We start from the raw sequence: 14,311 nt of genomic DNA, 5'->3' as shown, positions 1-14,311 counted from the left end.
CCGTTTTTTATCTTGACTAAACAGCACCTCCAACTGGCACATCCGGGAAATTGCATATCACATGAAAGTCACGTGACTTTCTCTCGACTCAAACCGTCAGAATGTCAGACTGGTTCACTCGTAAATCGTGACCCCCCCGACGAGAAGCGCGAACTTTCTCTTGACGAAATGTTTCTGTCATTGCGTTGCGCTGTTTTGCTAGCCGCCATTTTCCACACAACAACAACAACGACAGGTAAACATAAATTCTCTCTTCTGGGCTCAAAACGTTCTGTGTTAGTTGCAACATTAATTCTCCGTCATCTCCCTACAAGAACGCAACAAGTGTCTCGCTAGAAGCTTCGGTCATGACTCGGTGGTATGTGAATGTAACTCCACATACTGCGACACCTTGGGCATGGTTTCTCTTCCCCCGCCGGGTCACTACATCTCCTACCTGAGCAGCATGGAGGGAAGCCGGCTCGAGGACAGCCAAGGTCCAGTTCGACCCAACAAAACCGGTGCTGGTGAGTCTCATAAAATGTGGGAAAGTTACTTTTATCATGCTCATAAGACGCTTTATAATTTCTTCTTCTTCTGGCCACTCTAGGAGGATGTTCATTGAGTTATTTAATTTTACATAAAAAAAACAACATGACAGTTTCACTTCAAATGACAACTTTCTGACTTTCTGATACTAAAAGAAATCAAAGTTCTGTCTTATTACAGCCAGGTGTTGTGTTTATTATACAATATGTCACATTTATCCCTCCAGGCCTCAGACTGACTCTCCAACCCGACAAGAAGTACCAGAAGATAAAAGGATTTGGTGGCGCTATGACCGACGCAGCAGCACTAAACATCTTGTCGCTCTCCACTGGAACGCAAGATCAACTGCTGAGACAGTACTTCTCCGAAGAAGGTAGATAACTCTTTATAAGGTATGCTAAGTTTTAGTTGACATAGTCAGAGAGGTATTTATTCCTCTAAGAATGTGTGTCAATATGTACAAATAAAACAATGTGTCAATATTTTACGTTTTCCAGGTATTGGTTACACTGTGGTGCGTGTGCCCATGGCCAGCTGTGACTTCTCCACACGTCAGTACACATACGCTGACACGCGGGATGACTACAGCCTGCATAGTTTCAATTTGGCTCCTGAAGATGTACACATGAAGGTTGGGGAACATACACAGAAAGATTATTGCCAAATGCACTTAAATGCTAATGTTGTTGTTAGCTTCTGCACTCAACCGCATCTAAGCTACGAGGGTGTGTACACTTATGCAAAGTTGTTAAGTTTTGACGTTGCGTTGTTGTTAGATTCCTCTGCTGCTCAGAGCCCAGGCCATGGCTCCTCAACCTTTGTCCCTGCTGGCCAGTGCCTGGAGCGCCCCCGCCTGGATGAAGACAAACGATGCGCTCATAGGAAAAGGCTCCTTGAAGGGAAAACCTGGTGGAAAGGATCATAAAAGTTGGGCTCAATACTACATAAGGTAGTTCTTCATGCACATCGAAGATGTTTTTATAAAAGCTTCTATTGTATCGTGATAGTTACTCTTCGTCCTTCTCAGATTCCTTGAGGAATACGCCAAGTATAATTTGACGTTTTGGGCCGTGACCACAGGGAACGAACCAACTGCGGGACGACTTACCAACTACAGGTGTCCTCTTTCTCACAGGATATGAAAGTTCAAACAGATTTAGAGACATCATGTTTTGTCTCCATGCAGTTTCCAGGCATTGGGCTTCACTCCCGAGGAGCAGAGGGACTGGGTGGCATTGGACCTGGGCCCCGCCCTTCACGCTTCATCTTTCCCGCATACTCACGTACTCATTCTGGACGACAACCGCCTGCTGCTGCCTCGGTGGGCCAAAGTGGTGAGTGCGTCTTTTTTTTTTTTTTTTTTTTTTCCACTCGATATGTTTAGGCCGATCACGGCAAAATGTATTTCCGATACCGTGACCGCCACTAGGTGCTTAGTGACATCCACGCAGGTCGCTACATCCACGGGGTGGCGGTGCATTGGTATTTGGACGTCTTGATCCCCGCCGGGCCCACCCTGGTAACCACCTACCAGATGTTCCCGGAGTATTACCTCTTTGGCACCGAAGCCTGCGCAGGCTGGAAACCGCCGGACCGGGGAGTGAAATTGGGCAGCTGGCAGAGAGCCGAACAATACGCGCATGACATCTTAGAGGTAGGAAGGCGGCGGATGTGAGTCAGAAAGCCCGTAGGCTGTCAACACAAGCCGGGACGAGTTGGTTTTATTTTTTTCTGCTTTTATATTCAGGATTTAAATCATTATGTGACGGGCTGGACCGACTGGAATCTAGCGCTGGATCAAACAGGCGGGCCTAACTGGGTGAAGAATTTTGTGGACAGCCCCGTAATAGTTGATGCTAAGCGTGATATCTTCTACAAGCAACCGACATTTTACAGCTTGGCACACTTCAGGTACTAAGGCAAAATTGGATTTATAGATTTTTAGACTGTAGCCAAATTAATCTTTATTTATTTATTTTTATTTATAAATATTTTTAATTCATTCTTTTATTTATTTATTATTATTATTATTTTTTAAATCTGGATATAGTAAATTCTTGAGTAAGGACTCCCAGAGAGTCGGCGTGTCCGTCAGCGGGGAAACGGACCTCGAATTCTCTGCCGTCATCCGACCAGACGGCTTAGTGGTGCTCATCGTCCTCAACAGGTTGTATGATCGCCTAAATCTTTGCAGTTTGGAATTTAATCTTCAAACATAAAACAAAGAAAACCACACATTGTGTATTTAAAACAATCACCTAGGTTTGCTGGTGTTTAGCTCAATGCTAACAAATAATATATAACGCCATAGACAACTCGGAAGTGTCACCCAACGGTTTGTGTTCAACTTTGGAGGTTCTACTTTTCGAGTGTGACTTGGCTCTAATGAACCGTGTGTGTGTGTTGTTTAGGTCATCATCAAAGATCCAGTTTGAGGTGTGGGACCCAGTGGTGGGCTACATCCCCTCCACAGCACCACCTCGTTCCTTACTCACACTTGCTTGGTACACACTGGGATTAAATGTGTAATAAGATGTTATTGTTCACATACAGGTAAGACCTTAACTTGGCACTACAGAACTGCTCTTTTTTTTCTTAGAACTTTTAATGGTCGCTCACATTTCTGGCACACTGAAAAGACCAAAAAACGGGTTTTCCAAGAATAACACTGAAGTATGATAGACGTAATGTTGCATGATCAACATTTTAGTATGAGTTTATCTTTTAAATGATAAAATGTTGTGATGTGAGAATAATTTTATGTGCTTGAAAACAATTGCCTTAACTCTCAAGTAATTTTTTTGAGGCAATTTTAACATCTGATTGCCAAACTGGTTACTAATTTAATGCATTTGCGTGAAAGATTTCTTTGACATCCAAATATTTTTTTTTGCACTCAGGACTAATTTACATTTTTATCAGTGTTTTGATATGCTCACTTTCATCAAACTGTATCTATTTAATTGTAAATAAAAATAAAAAAATACTGCTCAGTCTTGACTTGGAAAGAGACAAAAAGAGAAGGAAGTTTTTTTTAGTCACTTTATTAATACATGATAGACATTTTTCATTTATATAATATACAGTTTGTTACCCATGTGTGCCATTCACATTTGCGCCTGTTGTTTTTCTTTGCAAACCTTTTTGGTTTGTGGACTACAATTATTTACATAAAAAAAAAAAAAAAAAGTTGTAAAAATGTGGTCATACACAGAGGACTAAAATGAGCGGGATGACAGAATATAATCTGACGTACATCATCAGAAACCGGTGGGGGGGAAAAATAAGGGACGAGCGATGATGGTTTTGTTGGTGCGAGGAGTTTTAAGCTGCAATTTCCCATTTAAGAATGCTACAAACAAAACAATAAACCAAAGGAATACGCTCGTGGACCGTCAAATAAATACAGAATGTTTACAGCAATGTGCTGACTTTTGTCCCAAATTGTGTTTAAAGGGAGGGGGGGAGTGGGTAAACATGGATGGGCTTCATCTGAAGCGGAAAGAAGACCTTAAAGGGGACCTAGTATGAAAACTGACCAGCTAATTGCTCGTATACAAATGTCTTTAAGATATTTGAAACAGACCTCCCAAAAGGATCCTGGAATTTGAACTGAAGCATCTCACAGAATTTGCCAAAATGTAGAATGATGTCTCCGTTAAGATCTGAGTGTACATGGTTCAGGGGAAAAGACATTAACAAGAAAATGACCCCCCCAAAAAAAGTGATTAAGACGGCAACGGAGGTGAAGGGGAGCGAGAAGCGGCTCCTAGGCGAGTTCTTTTTTTTTTTTTTTCCCATCCAGCTTCAGAAGGACCATCTCTCCTGTGTGCGGGGGTCCATGGAGAGCGAGGGGGGCTCTGACGGGGGCTGGCTGCTGCTGTCTTCGCCGTTCAAACTCTTCCGACAAACCGGACACGTGTCGTGCTGTGGAACGCCGACGCGCAGTTTTAAAAGCCGATTTGTCTTGTGACTTGTTTGTTGTGACTCACCATCTCCAGCCAAGGTACGATACAGGCTGAATGGAAGAAGTGGTTGCAGGGGAGCTGTCTGACGGGCTCGCCCACCTCAAAGTCTTCTTTGCACACTGGACATTCCATACAACAGTCTGCGAACACAAGTTTAAAGTCATTACTTTTGGGGTGGACGTGATCAATTAGTCAATCCACGATGGAAGTGACGGTAGATCAATCTTGAAGCTCTGAACGCTCACAGATATTTTTCTTGTGGTCATTCAGGATTTATATTTGAAGAAGATCAGATGCTGACCGACGAGTGAGGTGTCGGTGCTTGAAATTGATATTGCAGATGTTCAAGGTGAGCACCGAACCTCGCGTTGTAATCATTTCTACAGATTTGGTGAATTGCGACTTTAAGGACCCACCCTGTGCTTTATAACATAAGGAAATAATATGCAAGTCTAACCTGCTTGTTCCTGAGAAATATTCACAAAGGGTAGAGAAGAGATCCTCTCTTTCTCGGCTGGAGGAGGCCCTGTGTTCTCCAGCTGACCGAGTAACTACACAGACACACAAAAACGATTAGCGATGAGGATAATATAAATAAAAATTTCTCAGGTATGGCATGATTTGCTATACTTGTGTTATAACAGCATCCAGGCCTCCCTGTCCCCAGGCGTAGTCTCCCGGATTGGAATGCAGCATGCCTGTCCTGGAGAGCCACAAAGACCATTTGTTGACGGTCACATCGCCATACCAAATAACATCCGGACAGAACTCGAAGGTTGTAGCGTCTCACCATGACAACGGCGGCGTGCCCGAGACTCCCGAGTTGGCGAAGAGACCGGCGAGGAACTGTTGTACAATCCTGATCGACAGACGTCGATGGTTTAATGCGCAATTTGGAAATTTGCATTCAGGTGATGTCAACCTACCCTTCCACAGCGGGCGAGCGGTCGGGCCTGCTGCTGACTCTGGACCTATACCTCCTCTGGGTGTGTAGGCGCGGGGGTCGTGCCGGGCCCCAGTGGTCGCCGGCGCCTAGCGAACCCGCCATGGGCCCTCCGAGGCCGGCGGGGACCGAGCCCCCGATGGGTCCGCTTCCGAATCCCCCGAAGTCGCCGAGCCCGCCCAGGCGCCCGCCGGGGAGCCGTGGTTCCGAGTCGGGGTTGTCGCCGTCGATGGAAAAGGGCCGTTCCATTAACAGCAGGTGCCATAACTGCGAGGGTGACAACACAACACGGGAGGTTAGTCGCTATCTAAATATCATAAATATAGACCATCTGGATTTAACATAAATGATCTGCAGAGTCGCGATTTTTTTTCCAACCACGTGGAATCAAATGGTTTCATTTATTCGATTGTTTCGGTCACAGGCTGTCACTCAGTTAAGACAAGTACCTCTGCAAACTGATTGGTTGTGTCATCTAGTCCGTTGGCGCCTCCCTCTAAGAGGCTGCTGGAATTACAGACAAAAAAAAATAAAAAAATAGACAACTCATCACGAGATGTAACCCATCGAATGAGTCACAGCTCTTACCTGGAATCTTCCGTGACTTCCTCGATGAAGCCCGACTCGCAGCGAGGACAGATATACTCCTTGGAAAAAGTTAAAGCGCGTAGTTTTAACATTTATGATAGAATGATAAAATTATACACAATTTCTTTTCGGCTCGCTAATATTTGTTCTGATTGATGATTTCGGAATGTGTCAGGGTTTCCCAGGAAGACGTCAGATGGACTTCAACTGGGTTTGTGTGTTACATTTCCGCCATAATGATGATGCCAGTGCGAGTCAGGTGACTTCTGCCTGTCGGGAGCGGATGAGTTCTTTTTAATCTACAAATGATTTGGCCTCTCAAATTAAATGCTGCCTTGGAGCAGGCAAGTTCACCCGCGCTTGTTGTCAAATATGATCCACACATTTATATATATATATATATATATATATTTTTACATGATATTTTCTTGACTGTTTTCAATTTCATTTCAAGTAAGTTGGAACACAAAAAGGTGGGACAGTGATCGAGAGTAACCCAAGAGGTTGAGCTGGTCTACCGGCCACACCTAACGTGTTCGACACTATGACAGACTGATTTGCTTTTTTTTTTTTGTGAGCTCGGCGATCACAGATGGTCGGGGTGTCCTCCTCGTAAGTCATCTACGCTATTCTTGAACAATGACACGGAGATGTGGATCACTTGGCTTGGAAAGGCCACAGGTTCCAGCAATGTCCGCGTGAGACAAGCCGTCTGGAATTAACCTCACAACTGCTCAGTCAGGTCAGAAGATTACATTTCGTGTGGCTATAATATATTTAGATCACACAGTAAAGACTCTTAAGTCAGACTTTATTTCTGCTCTGTTTTGAGCGCCAAATCGAATGGTAGAAAGAGCATCTAAATTATGAAAATATTGAATCGGCTTCTTTTTTTTTTTTTACTCCACATTTATAAGCCTCTTTCCTCCCACCAGGTGTAAGCGGAGTCCCCTAATACCTCAGCGGCAGTCAAATGAAGTCATTATGCAAAATGTAGGCGGTGGCAGACGCATCTGGTTGAGCAACAGCGCAAGGATACAGGTGTCATCTTCGTCTTTTCGCCTTTGGGGCAAAGTCCAAGGTGCGCAAAGTGCTTTGCTACGCACAAATTTCATCCGCAGCCCGGAAAATCTATTAGTCATGATTTGTCTTTGTCATAATTTGTCTTTTCATTATGTTTGTCTGCATTCATCTGACACGTAAACGTTCTTGAATCTAAAATTGATTTATGGCTGGGTGATTAATTAATTTGATCAATTAGCATTTGTTTGTCAGCACAGATTTACTTTTAGCGGCAATCCATATTGCTTGAATCGAATTTTCAAATAGAAATGTCATTTGGGGGTCAGAGAAAATTGACTATAATGAATGAATTAAATCATTACTACTCTTTTCAATCCATAACTGCTAATTGTGTCAGCGGTAGCGAGAAACCTTTCTATTAAGGGACATTTTGGAAAGCCAGTGTTTCGAGTTTTTTTTCCACCAAGTACAACTAAGACACAAACTGCATTTAAATGTTTCAATTAAAATGCATTCCACAGGTAATTTGAAAAATATATTACACATTAAATGTAACTGTCATGATCGGAAGAATACAAATGAACTTTGGCAGTGCTTCAAGGTTTGGAGCTTTTCTCTTAGAGGTTTTTTTTTTTTCTTTGTTTGTGGAAATTGTGATGCAAAGCTTGAGTCGGCATTCCGTGTCCAACATGCTGCTACTCCATTTCAAATTGAAACTAAAAGTAATTGTGAATGCAAAAATTCCCCTGCTTGGACATAAACGGGGACTTTTTTTTAATCAGATTAAAAGGGTGGGGTGAAACTGTCCGTGAAGGAAATTAAAATACTATTTTATACGTCCTTATTCTGCCTCAGTATTGTGTATTTTAATGCAACACACAACAACCAGAGCAGACAAGCCGAGGCTCGAGGCTAACTCTTTGGACATGAATGTCTTCCACGAGCATTGCAAATAAAATATGAGTCCCATTTACAACGTGCATTAATGGACACATATATTTGTATTTGTTACCGGTGTATTTTGCACATTCATAACTAACAACAAACGCCGCTGACTGCTCGGAGGCTAACTAGCTTTTTGGCTAAGGAAGGCAAGCGGAACACACGGTAATCGGCATAGACGCCAATTTGTCAACTGAGAAAATACGACGACATAAAGCCGAGAGTGAAAAACAAAGGTCTTACCGGTAGTTTGGGGTTTACTTCTCCCTTACAACAGTGACAAAAAAACCGATGCGGGGGAACAGCCGCAGCCTCCGCCATCTTCCCCAAGCGAGCACACAAACAGTGACGTCGGTCCTCCACCAAGTCACTACGAGGGCCCGCCTCCTTCCCATCATGCACCTCGCCGCAGACCATCCAATCACAGAAAGGTACTCGTCTGTTGACAAACAGAGACCTGCGTGTGTCTCCCGAATGTTTCGGTGCCTTTTTTTAGCAGCCAAGTGATGTTTTCCAAGACTGGAAACTCTCAAAATGTAATTAAAAAAACCTTTATTCCTCATTAAAGATTATTTCCAGTTTTGACTGTATATAAATCCATGTTATTTTCGTTTCCATGCCGTTTTCAAACACATCGAGCTGACATTTGCCCCCACTAGCTTAGCCTCGTCAGGCACGCAGTTTCAAGGGCGTGTCGTACTATCCCGTGGCAGCGGACACTGAAAAACTTCCGGTATCTCCAGCTGCCACAGGAAGTGCTATGACGACAAGCCGCCACAACAAAATGCGCTAGCCATTTCTTAAGAGCAGTATTGTGACTAGTGTTTGTTCCCCACTTTTTCCATCCGTATTTGATTTAATACAACATTTAGAAAGCGGCAGCAGTCATGTTACGACCGAAGGCTTTGACGCAGGTTCTGAGCCAAGCCAACACAAACGGAGTCCAAAGCACCCTGTGAGTACTGCTAGCCTAGCCTCTCCGGATGCTAACTTGTCAGCTGATTGGAAAACTTTAGAGTGTCAAATACTGACTTATAAAACGATTGTTTTGAAATGCATCCACTAATAAAAGTCCTGCCATGATATTCAATGATTTTCAAAGGGTTGTCAATGCCGCTAAATGCCACCCTTTTTAATACTTTATGGGTATTTCTAAAAGTGTAATGCATTTACTAGTCTTCATGAAATTTCCCAATAATTCATGCACAAAATACGGAAACATGCACTTATTGTGGTAAATAGTTGCACGGGGTTCCTTAAACGGCTTGTTACTATAAGTAATGTTATTGAGCCAAATCAAACATTATTGACTTGTGCAAGTTCCTTTATTTTTTATATTTGCTTTTTGGCTGTCAGATTGCTAAACAACGAAGGCTCTCTCCTGGCCTACTCTGGCTACGGGGACACGGACGCTCGGGTCACCGCTGCCATCGCCAGCAACATTTGGGCGGCCTACGACAAGAACGGCCACCAGGCCTTCAATGAGGACAAACTCAAATTTATACTCATGGACTGCATGGTAAGACATGCATTTCTCCTTGGCAGAAATTCACTTTCACTGACAACATGACATGCGTTTTTCATCATAGGAGGGAAGAGTGGCCATCACGCGAGTGGCCAACCTACTCCTATGCATGTACGCCAAAGAGACAGTGGGCTTTGGAATGCTCAAAGCCAAGGTGAGGCAACAACTTCCTCATCCTGGTTGATTTATTGCTCATGTGTGCTTTTGTCATGCAGGCTGAGGCTTTGGTGCAGTACCTGGAAGAACCTCTGACCCAAGTAGCCGCATCTTAGTTGGATTGTAGCACAGGCCGGCAATTGGTGTGCCTTTTCACTCACATCATGTCTCTCTTTTTTTTTTTTTTTTTTTATTTAATCATGGAAAGGTGTTGATGTTATTAACTTTTTTTTGTCTCCTCAGTTAGACTTTGTGTTGTATTTTTTTCCTCACTGTGACATTAGTTTCATGAAAGGATCCTGATTTCTTACGTGTCATTGAAATTGTAATTAAGTTGAAATGTTACAGTTTATTTCTAATGTGTACATAAACATTTTCTGATTACAGAGCTTATCATTTTATTGTTCATTTCGGGACTTAGTAAGACAGAGTTCTCACAAGGCTGGAGGCAGGTAGGAAAAAGTCTGACATTCTATACAACAAAAACTTCAGAAATACAGCAACTTTTTACATTACATTAGACCTTGTTTTACATTACATTTTCTCATATCCAACAAAATGTGAATTTTTACCTAAAAAAAATCCCCCAAATTGACTCTATTCTCATATTACTATTTTTTAAGACCTCTATATACAAAATACTATTTCATCTTTATCCAACTTTAAAAAAAATATACAAATCTAGTTAGGAAAATATTCAAAATCCGACAGATGACATCGAATAGGAATATTCGGTATGTAAGGTTGTGGTGAGTGTTCCTTCTCATCCCCACCACCAGGAGGCGCCTGACAGAAACTGAGCTTTTCACCTGCCCCCACCCCGCCACCTGATAGTACCACACCTCCATTACCGCAGCCTGGCCACTCCCTGACCTGGATATGCGCTCAACATGTCTCACCCCAGCAAGCCTGAAATGTAAGCCAGCAGGCAGGAAAGCAGGAAGGCTGGACGGCTGTGCCAAAACCGGATGGTTTCCGTCCTCTGGTCTGACGGGGACCTGTCAGTAGTAAGACGGCTGCCGCTTGCCGACTGAGTCACTTCCCACAGAAGAAGGCGAGACACGGGAAGCAGTGGATGGACGCAACATGGGCTCGGACGAGGCCTACAATTTTGTCTTCAAAGGTGAGTCCATTTGTTCTGGTTCTCATGTAAGCATTCCAAAAGAATGAGTGTGTTGTTCAACTCTGCAGAACAACCTTGTCTTTCCATGCACACTTCCTTGTTTTTGATAAGCTTGACTGACGCCTCTATCTGCTTGGCTCACTTACACTGCCTGCTACATATTGAAAAAATAATAAATTTTTGTGTTTCCGACTTGAGAGAGTAAAATTAACTAACCCTAACTCGGGCTGTAATAAGAGTAGTTGTAACTAACAAACTTAATGTAACCCCATAATTTACAGTAGCTAAATTAAATATAAAAGTAACCAAACTAACCCTAACCTCCTAATCCTAACTGTAATTAAAAAAAAAACCAAGCTAACCAAGTATCATGAATGCCTGCATATTTATGATTTGATGCTCAGGTCAAAGTCATATCTAATAAAAAAGTGGTGCTTTGGCGCTAGCATCTCATCTTGGTGCCAAGCAACTATGTTGACATGAGGGGAGGAGTTTCATTTCGTCAGGCCAGGGCCTGATCTAATGGGATAAAATTCCTTTCTGACCATCCACCACGACTACAATTAGAAAATATCTCTCGCCAATAGCAAAGTAAAAGTAACTAGCCTAACCCAGTTCCCGATAAAAGTCAAAGGCACTACCAACAAACTGTAATACGAAACTAGATTGTAGAATGATAAAAGAAAAATGCAGGTTGGACAGAGCAACTTCCTCATTTAACTCTCGTCGAGCATCTCGCCCCGTCCAAAAAAACAGCGGTTGAAACCGGACAAACATGGTAATTAGGGCTTATCCAACAGAGAACAATACTGTCTACTATCTTATTGTAAGCGGCGTGGCGGGACCAGAAAGACTGGAAAACGTTGGAAAACCATTGGAAATGTGTTAGCCGTAGTGTTATTTGTTTCATATGACTTTTTTACGATGATTTTTAATATGTAAGTAGTCAAAAAAATGTTCATTTGTGGTATTTTTTGACGTTGTTTAATGCCCTCTGCAACAAACTGGGATTTGAAAAAAGTTGATGCAGTAAAGGAGAAAAACAACATTTTAAATTACAGTATGTCTGTTTCGAACAGAACATTCCCACGAACAAGGTTAGTAGATTCCAACAATGCCTTACAGTTTTTTTTTAAATATTAACCGCACAACCTCAATGAATCACTCGTTAAAAGTGATCTTTCATCTATTAAATATTACCCATGAGATCATGCCACATTGTTCAGTTCTTTCCTTTCCTGCTAAAACAAGCGAGCAAGGGGGAAAAAAAGTCAAGTGTAAGAAAGAAAAAAATTCCTGGGACTCAACAGTCCATTGTGGTAGAAAGCTTCATGCTTACCCGCACTTTGGGAATTGTTGCTATTGTTTGTATAAGTAGTTACTGAATAGTGAAGGACGCCAGTGGAAAAAGTGGCATTATTATCAATTCACGAGGGAGGGGGGGGGCTGCATGGATACTAGAGAGTGGCCTCCAAACCAGACAGAGTAGATTATTCCTCAAGGTAAACATTCTAGAGACAAAAGTGTCATCTCATCTCAGCATGATTATCTTGAAAAAAAAAATAAAAAATAAACAGTCGCTATGAATTTTGTGATTAGGGAATTCCAGAATGCCTAACAATGTTATCTAATCCAGTTCAAATTTTTTTTTTGTGACCTCCTCAGTCGTCCTGATCGGCGAGTCGGGCGTGGGCAAGAGCAACTTGTTGTCCCGCTTCACCAAGAACGAGTTCAACCACGACAGCCGCACCACCATCGGTGTGGAGTTCAGCACGCGCACGGTGCAGCACAACGGCTTCACCATCAAGGCCCAGATCTGGGACACGGCGGGACTGGAGCGCTACCGGGCCATCACGTCGGCGTGAGTCGCTGATGATATTGTAAACACAAGCGTGTGCTTCCACTTGTTTTCAGGACAAACACTTGACGTCGAGTTAACCTGCAAAACAACCCGCACTGAAAACACTGGACAGCCGAGGAGGCTCTTTTAGACAAAAGTAGTGCTTTGCTGTCATGCCATAGAGTCTATATTGAATATATGAACGATATTGAAGTGAGCTGATGAGCCTCATTTAGATAATAGTGCTTTGCATCTTGGTGCTAAAGAACAATTTTGAAATAAGATGATGAACTTCATTTGGATAAAAGTAGTGCTTTGCCGCTAATGTATAACATCTACATTGAAGAGTTGAGGCGATTCATTGAGACAAAAATGAGTGTTTTGACATTGTTGTGCAATGAGTTGAGGAGCTGCATTTAGACAAAAGTAGTGTTTTTCCGCCATCTATGCAACCAAAGAATTGTTGAAATGAGTCCAGTAGATTTGCTGCCATTCTGTGGCACCTCCAGGCAATTATAAATCTTTTTGGGGGTCAACAGGTACTACCGAGGTGCAGTGGGAGCCCTCCTGGTTTATGACATCACCAAACACTTGACCTACGAGAGCGTGGAGCGCTGGCTGAAGGAGCTCTTCGACCACGCCGACCCTCACATTGTGGTCATGCTGGTGGGCAACAAATCCGACCTGGAGTCGGAGAGGTCGGTGCCCACGGATGAAGCCAAGGACTTTGCAGGTACTGACCATACATTCAAATCGGCGCTCCGGTTAAAAAAAAGCTATAAATCATATAATATTCTTTTTTCTCTCTAATTTTGCATAGAGAAAAAAGGTCTGTTGTTTTTGGAGACCTCCGCTTTGTCATCAACTAACGTGGAGGCTGCGTTCAACACTGTCCTAACAGGTAAACATGCTAAATCATTTTACTCGCTGGACAATGCTATTCCACTCCAGTCCATTAGGTGGCAGTAATGAACATCGCCAAGTGTTTTCCAACTACCACACACATTTGTCCACAAAGGATGGATTTTTTTCATAGAATGCTAACTAACAAAAAATGAAGTCTCATTTTGTATGATAATGATTTAATTAGGGGGTTATATTGTGATAATCTTTTATCTCCCCCCCCAATGCAGAGATTCACAAGAAGGTGAGCAGTAAACAAGTATCTCGAGGTTCTATCACCGCTGTCACCTTGAGCACCCCAAGAGTGGAGTCCACCGAGGAAAAGAAACCTTGCTGCAAGAATGTCTAAGCTTCCGAGGGAGCGCATGGGAGAGATGGGTCATGAAACTCCTCTTTAAAAATGACTGATTTGAACATACACCAGGCTGGTGTCATGTGAATAAATGCAATATCCTGCCTGTTGTATTGTACAACTTGGGTTAGCTATAATTTAAATAATTAAACTGGATTTTTTTTTTTTAAATACACGTTAAGAAGGGAAGCTTTGCTTGCTGTCGAATGTAAAGTGTGTTTGTGTGTGTGTGTGTGTGTGTGTGTGTGTGGGTGTGTGTGTGTGTGTGTGTGTGTGTGTGTGTGTGTGTGCTCCTGCTGAAATAAATGATTTGCGATAAAAATGTTGACTATTAGATGTGACTGTGCTTTATTATAACGTGGTGAAGAAATAAAAGTCTTACTTTTATGCCATCTTGTGGCATCCTGGTGCCAAGGAATA

The 14,311-nt window shown here is 42.7% G+C and overlaps 4 protein-coding genes across 5 annotated transcripts; 3 read left to right on the top strand and 1 right to left on the bottom strand.

The window, feature by feature from the left end:
* The first annotated feature begins 69 nt into the window (after positions 1–69).
* On the top strand, positions 70–7,894 carry gba1 (glucosylceramidase beta 1). The gene is made up of 13 exons (XM_085918556.1): positions 70–235; positions 315–506; positions 755–901; positions 1,026–1,159; positions 1,305–1,477; positions 1,556–1,645; positions 1,715–1,862; positions 1,958–2,182; positions 2,276–2,439; positions 2,579–2,695; positions 2,940–5,407; positions 5,491–5,734; positions 6,963–7,894. The coding sequence occupies exons 1-11, from the start codon at positions 169–171 to the stop codon at positions 3,055–3,057; spliced, it is 1,575 nt and encodes a 524-aa protein (XP_085774682.1). The 5' UTR covers positions 70–168; the 3' UTR covers positions 3,058–5,407; positions 5,491–5,734; positions 6,963–7,894.
* rnf115a (ring finger protein 115a) lies at positions 3,563–8,368 on the bottom strand. Of its 2 annotated transcripts, none has more exons than XM_085918557.1 (9): positions 8,236–8,368; positions 6,028–6,086; positions 5,889–5,946; positions 5,423–5,706; positions 5,287–5,355; positions 5,127–5,199; positions 4,954–5,047; positions 4,521–4,636; positions 3,563–4,455 (listed from the first exon to the last, which is right to left on the bottom strand). In XM_085918557.1, exons 1-9 carry the CDS (start codon positions 8,311–8,313, stop codon positions 4,336–4,338), a joined length of 951 nt encoding a protein of 316 aa, XP_085774683.1. In that variant the 5' UTR covers positions 8,314–8,368; the 3' UTR covers positions 3,563–4,335. The 2 variants fall into 2 exon arrangements, with proteins under 2 accessions (XP_085774683.1, XP_085774684.1); XM_085918558.1 differs by having other exon boundaries at positions 5,889–5,943.
* A 307-nt stretch (positions 8,369–8,675) lies between these two features.
* Positions 8,676–10,059, top strand: lamtor2 (late endosomal/lysosomal adaptor, MAPK and MTOR activator 2). The gene is made up of 4 exons (XM_085919310.1): positions 8,676–8,947; positions 9,349–9,511; positions 9,582–9,671; positions 9,733–10,059. The coding sequence occupies exons 1-4, from the start codon at positions 8,880–8,882 to the stop codon at positions 9,787–9,789; spliced, it is 378 nt and encodes a 125-aa protein (XP_085775436.1). The 5' UTR covers positions 8,676–8,879; the 3' UTR covers positions 9,790–10,059.
* Positions 10,060–10,576: 517 nt separating this feature from the next.
* On the top strand, positions 10,577–14,287 carry LOC147051738 (ras-related protein Rab-11A-like). Its single transcript, XM_085919309.1, has 5 exons — positions 10,577–10,796; positions 12,462–12,657; positions 13,176–13,369; positions 13,457–13,537; positions 13,770–14,287. The coding sequence occupies exons 1-5, from the start codon at positions 10,760–10,762 to the stop codon at positions 13,886–13,888; spliced, it is 627 nt and encodes a 208-aa protein (XP_085775435.1). The 5' UTR covers positions 10,577–10,759; the 3' UTR covers positions 13,889–14,287.
* The last annotated feature ends 24 nt before the right edge of the window (positions 14,288–14,311 follow it).

Source organism: Syngnathus leptorhynchus, chromosome 8, assembly GCF_054491065.1.
Source record: "Syngnathus leptorhynchus isolate UIUO chromosome 8, UIUO_Slep, whole genome shotgun sequence".
NCBI lineage: Eukaryota > Metazoa > Chordata > Actinopteri > Syngnathiformes > Syngnathidae > Syngnathus > Syngnathus leptorhynchus.
This window is presented reverse-complemented; position numbering and strand designations above follow the sequence as displayed.

Bases quoted from the DNA above. Each gene is read 5' to 3' on its own strand.
- gba1 (XM_085918556.1), top strand. From the start codon at position 169: ATGTTTCTGTCATTGCGTTGCGCTGTTTTGCTAGCCGCCATTTTCCAC. The intron at 1,478-1,555 runs GTAGTTCTTCAT...CGTCCTTCTCAG, and splicing joins TGGGCTCAATACTACATAAG to ATTCCTTGAGGAATACGCCA. The intron at 2,696-2,939 runs GTTGTATGATCG...TGTGTTGTTTAG, and splicing joins GTGCTCATCGTCCTCAACAG to GTCATCATCAAAGATCCAGT.
- rnf115a (XM_085918557.1), bottom strand. From the start codon at position 8,313: ATGGCGGAGGCTGCGGCTGTTCCCCCGCATCGGTTTTTTTGTCACTGT. The intron at 6,087-8,235 runs GTAAGACCTTTG...ACTTTTTCCAAG, and splicing joins AAGTAAACCCCAAACTACCG to GAGTATATCTGTCCTCGCTG. The intron at 4,456-4,520 runs GTGAGTCACAAC...GGCGTTCCACAG, and splicing joins TCGTACCTTGGCTGGAGATG to CACGACACGTGTCCGGTTTG.
- lamtor2 (XM_085919310.1), top strand. From the start codon at position 8,880: ATGTTACGACCGAAGGCTTTGACGCAGGTTCTGAGCCAAGCCAACACA. The intron at 8,948-9,348 runs GTGAGTACTGCT...TTTGGCTGTCAG, and splicing joins AACGGAGTCCAAAGCACCCT to ATTGCTAAACAACGAAGGCT. The intron at 9,672-9,732 runs GTGAGGCAACAA...TTTGTCATGCAG, and splicing joins TTGGAATGCTCAAAGCCAAG to GCTGAGGCTTTGGTGCAGTA.
- LOC147051738 (XM_085919309.1), top strand. From the start codon at position 10,760: ATGGGCTCGGACGAGGCCTACAATTTTGTCTTCAAAG. The intron at 12,658-13,175 runs GTGAGTCGCTGA...GGGGGTCAACAG, and splicing joins TACCGGGCCATCACGTCGGC to GTACTACCGAGGTGCAGTGG. The intron at 13,538-13,769 runs GTAAACATGCTA...CCCCCAATGCAG, and splicing joins GTTCAACACTGTCCTAACAG to AGATTCACAAGAAGGTGAGC.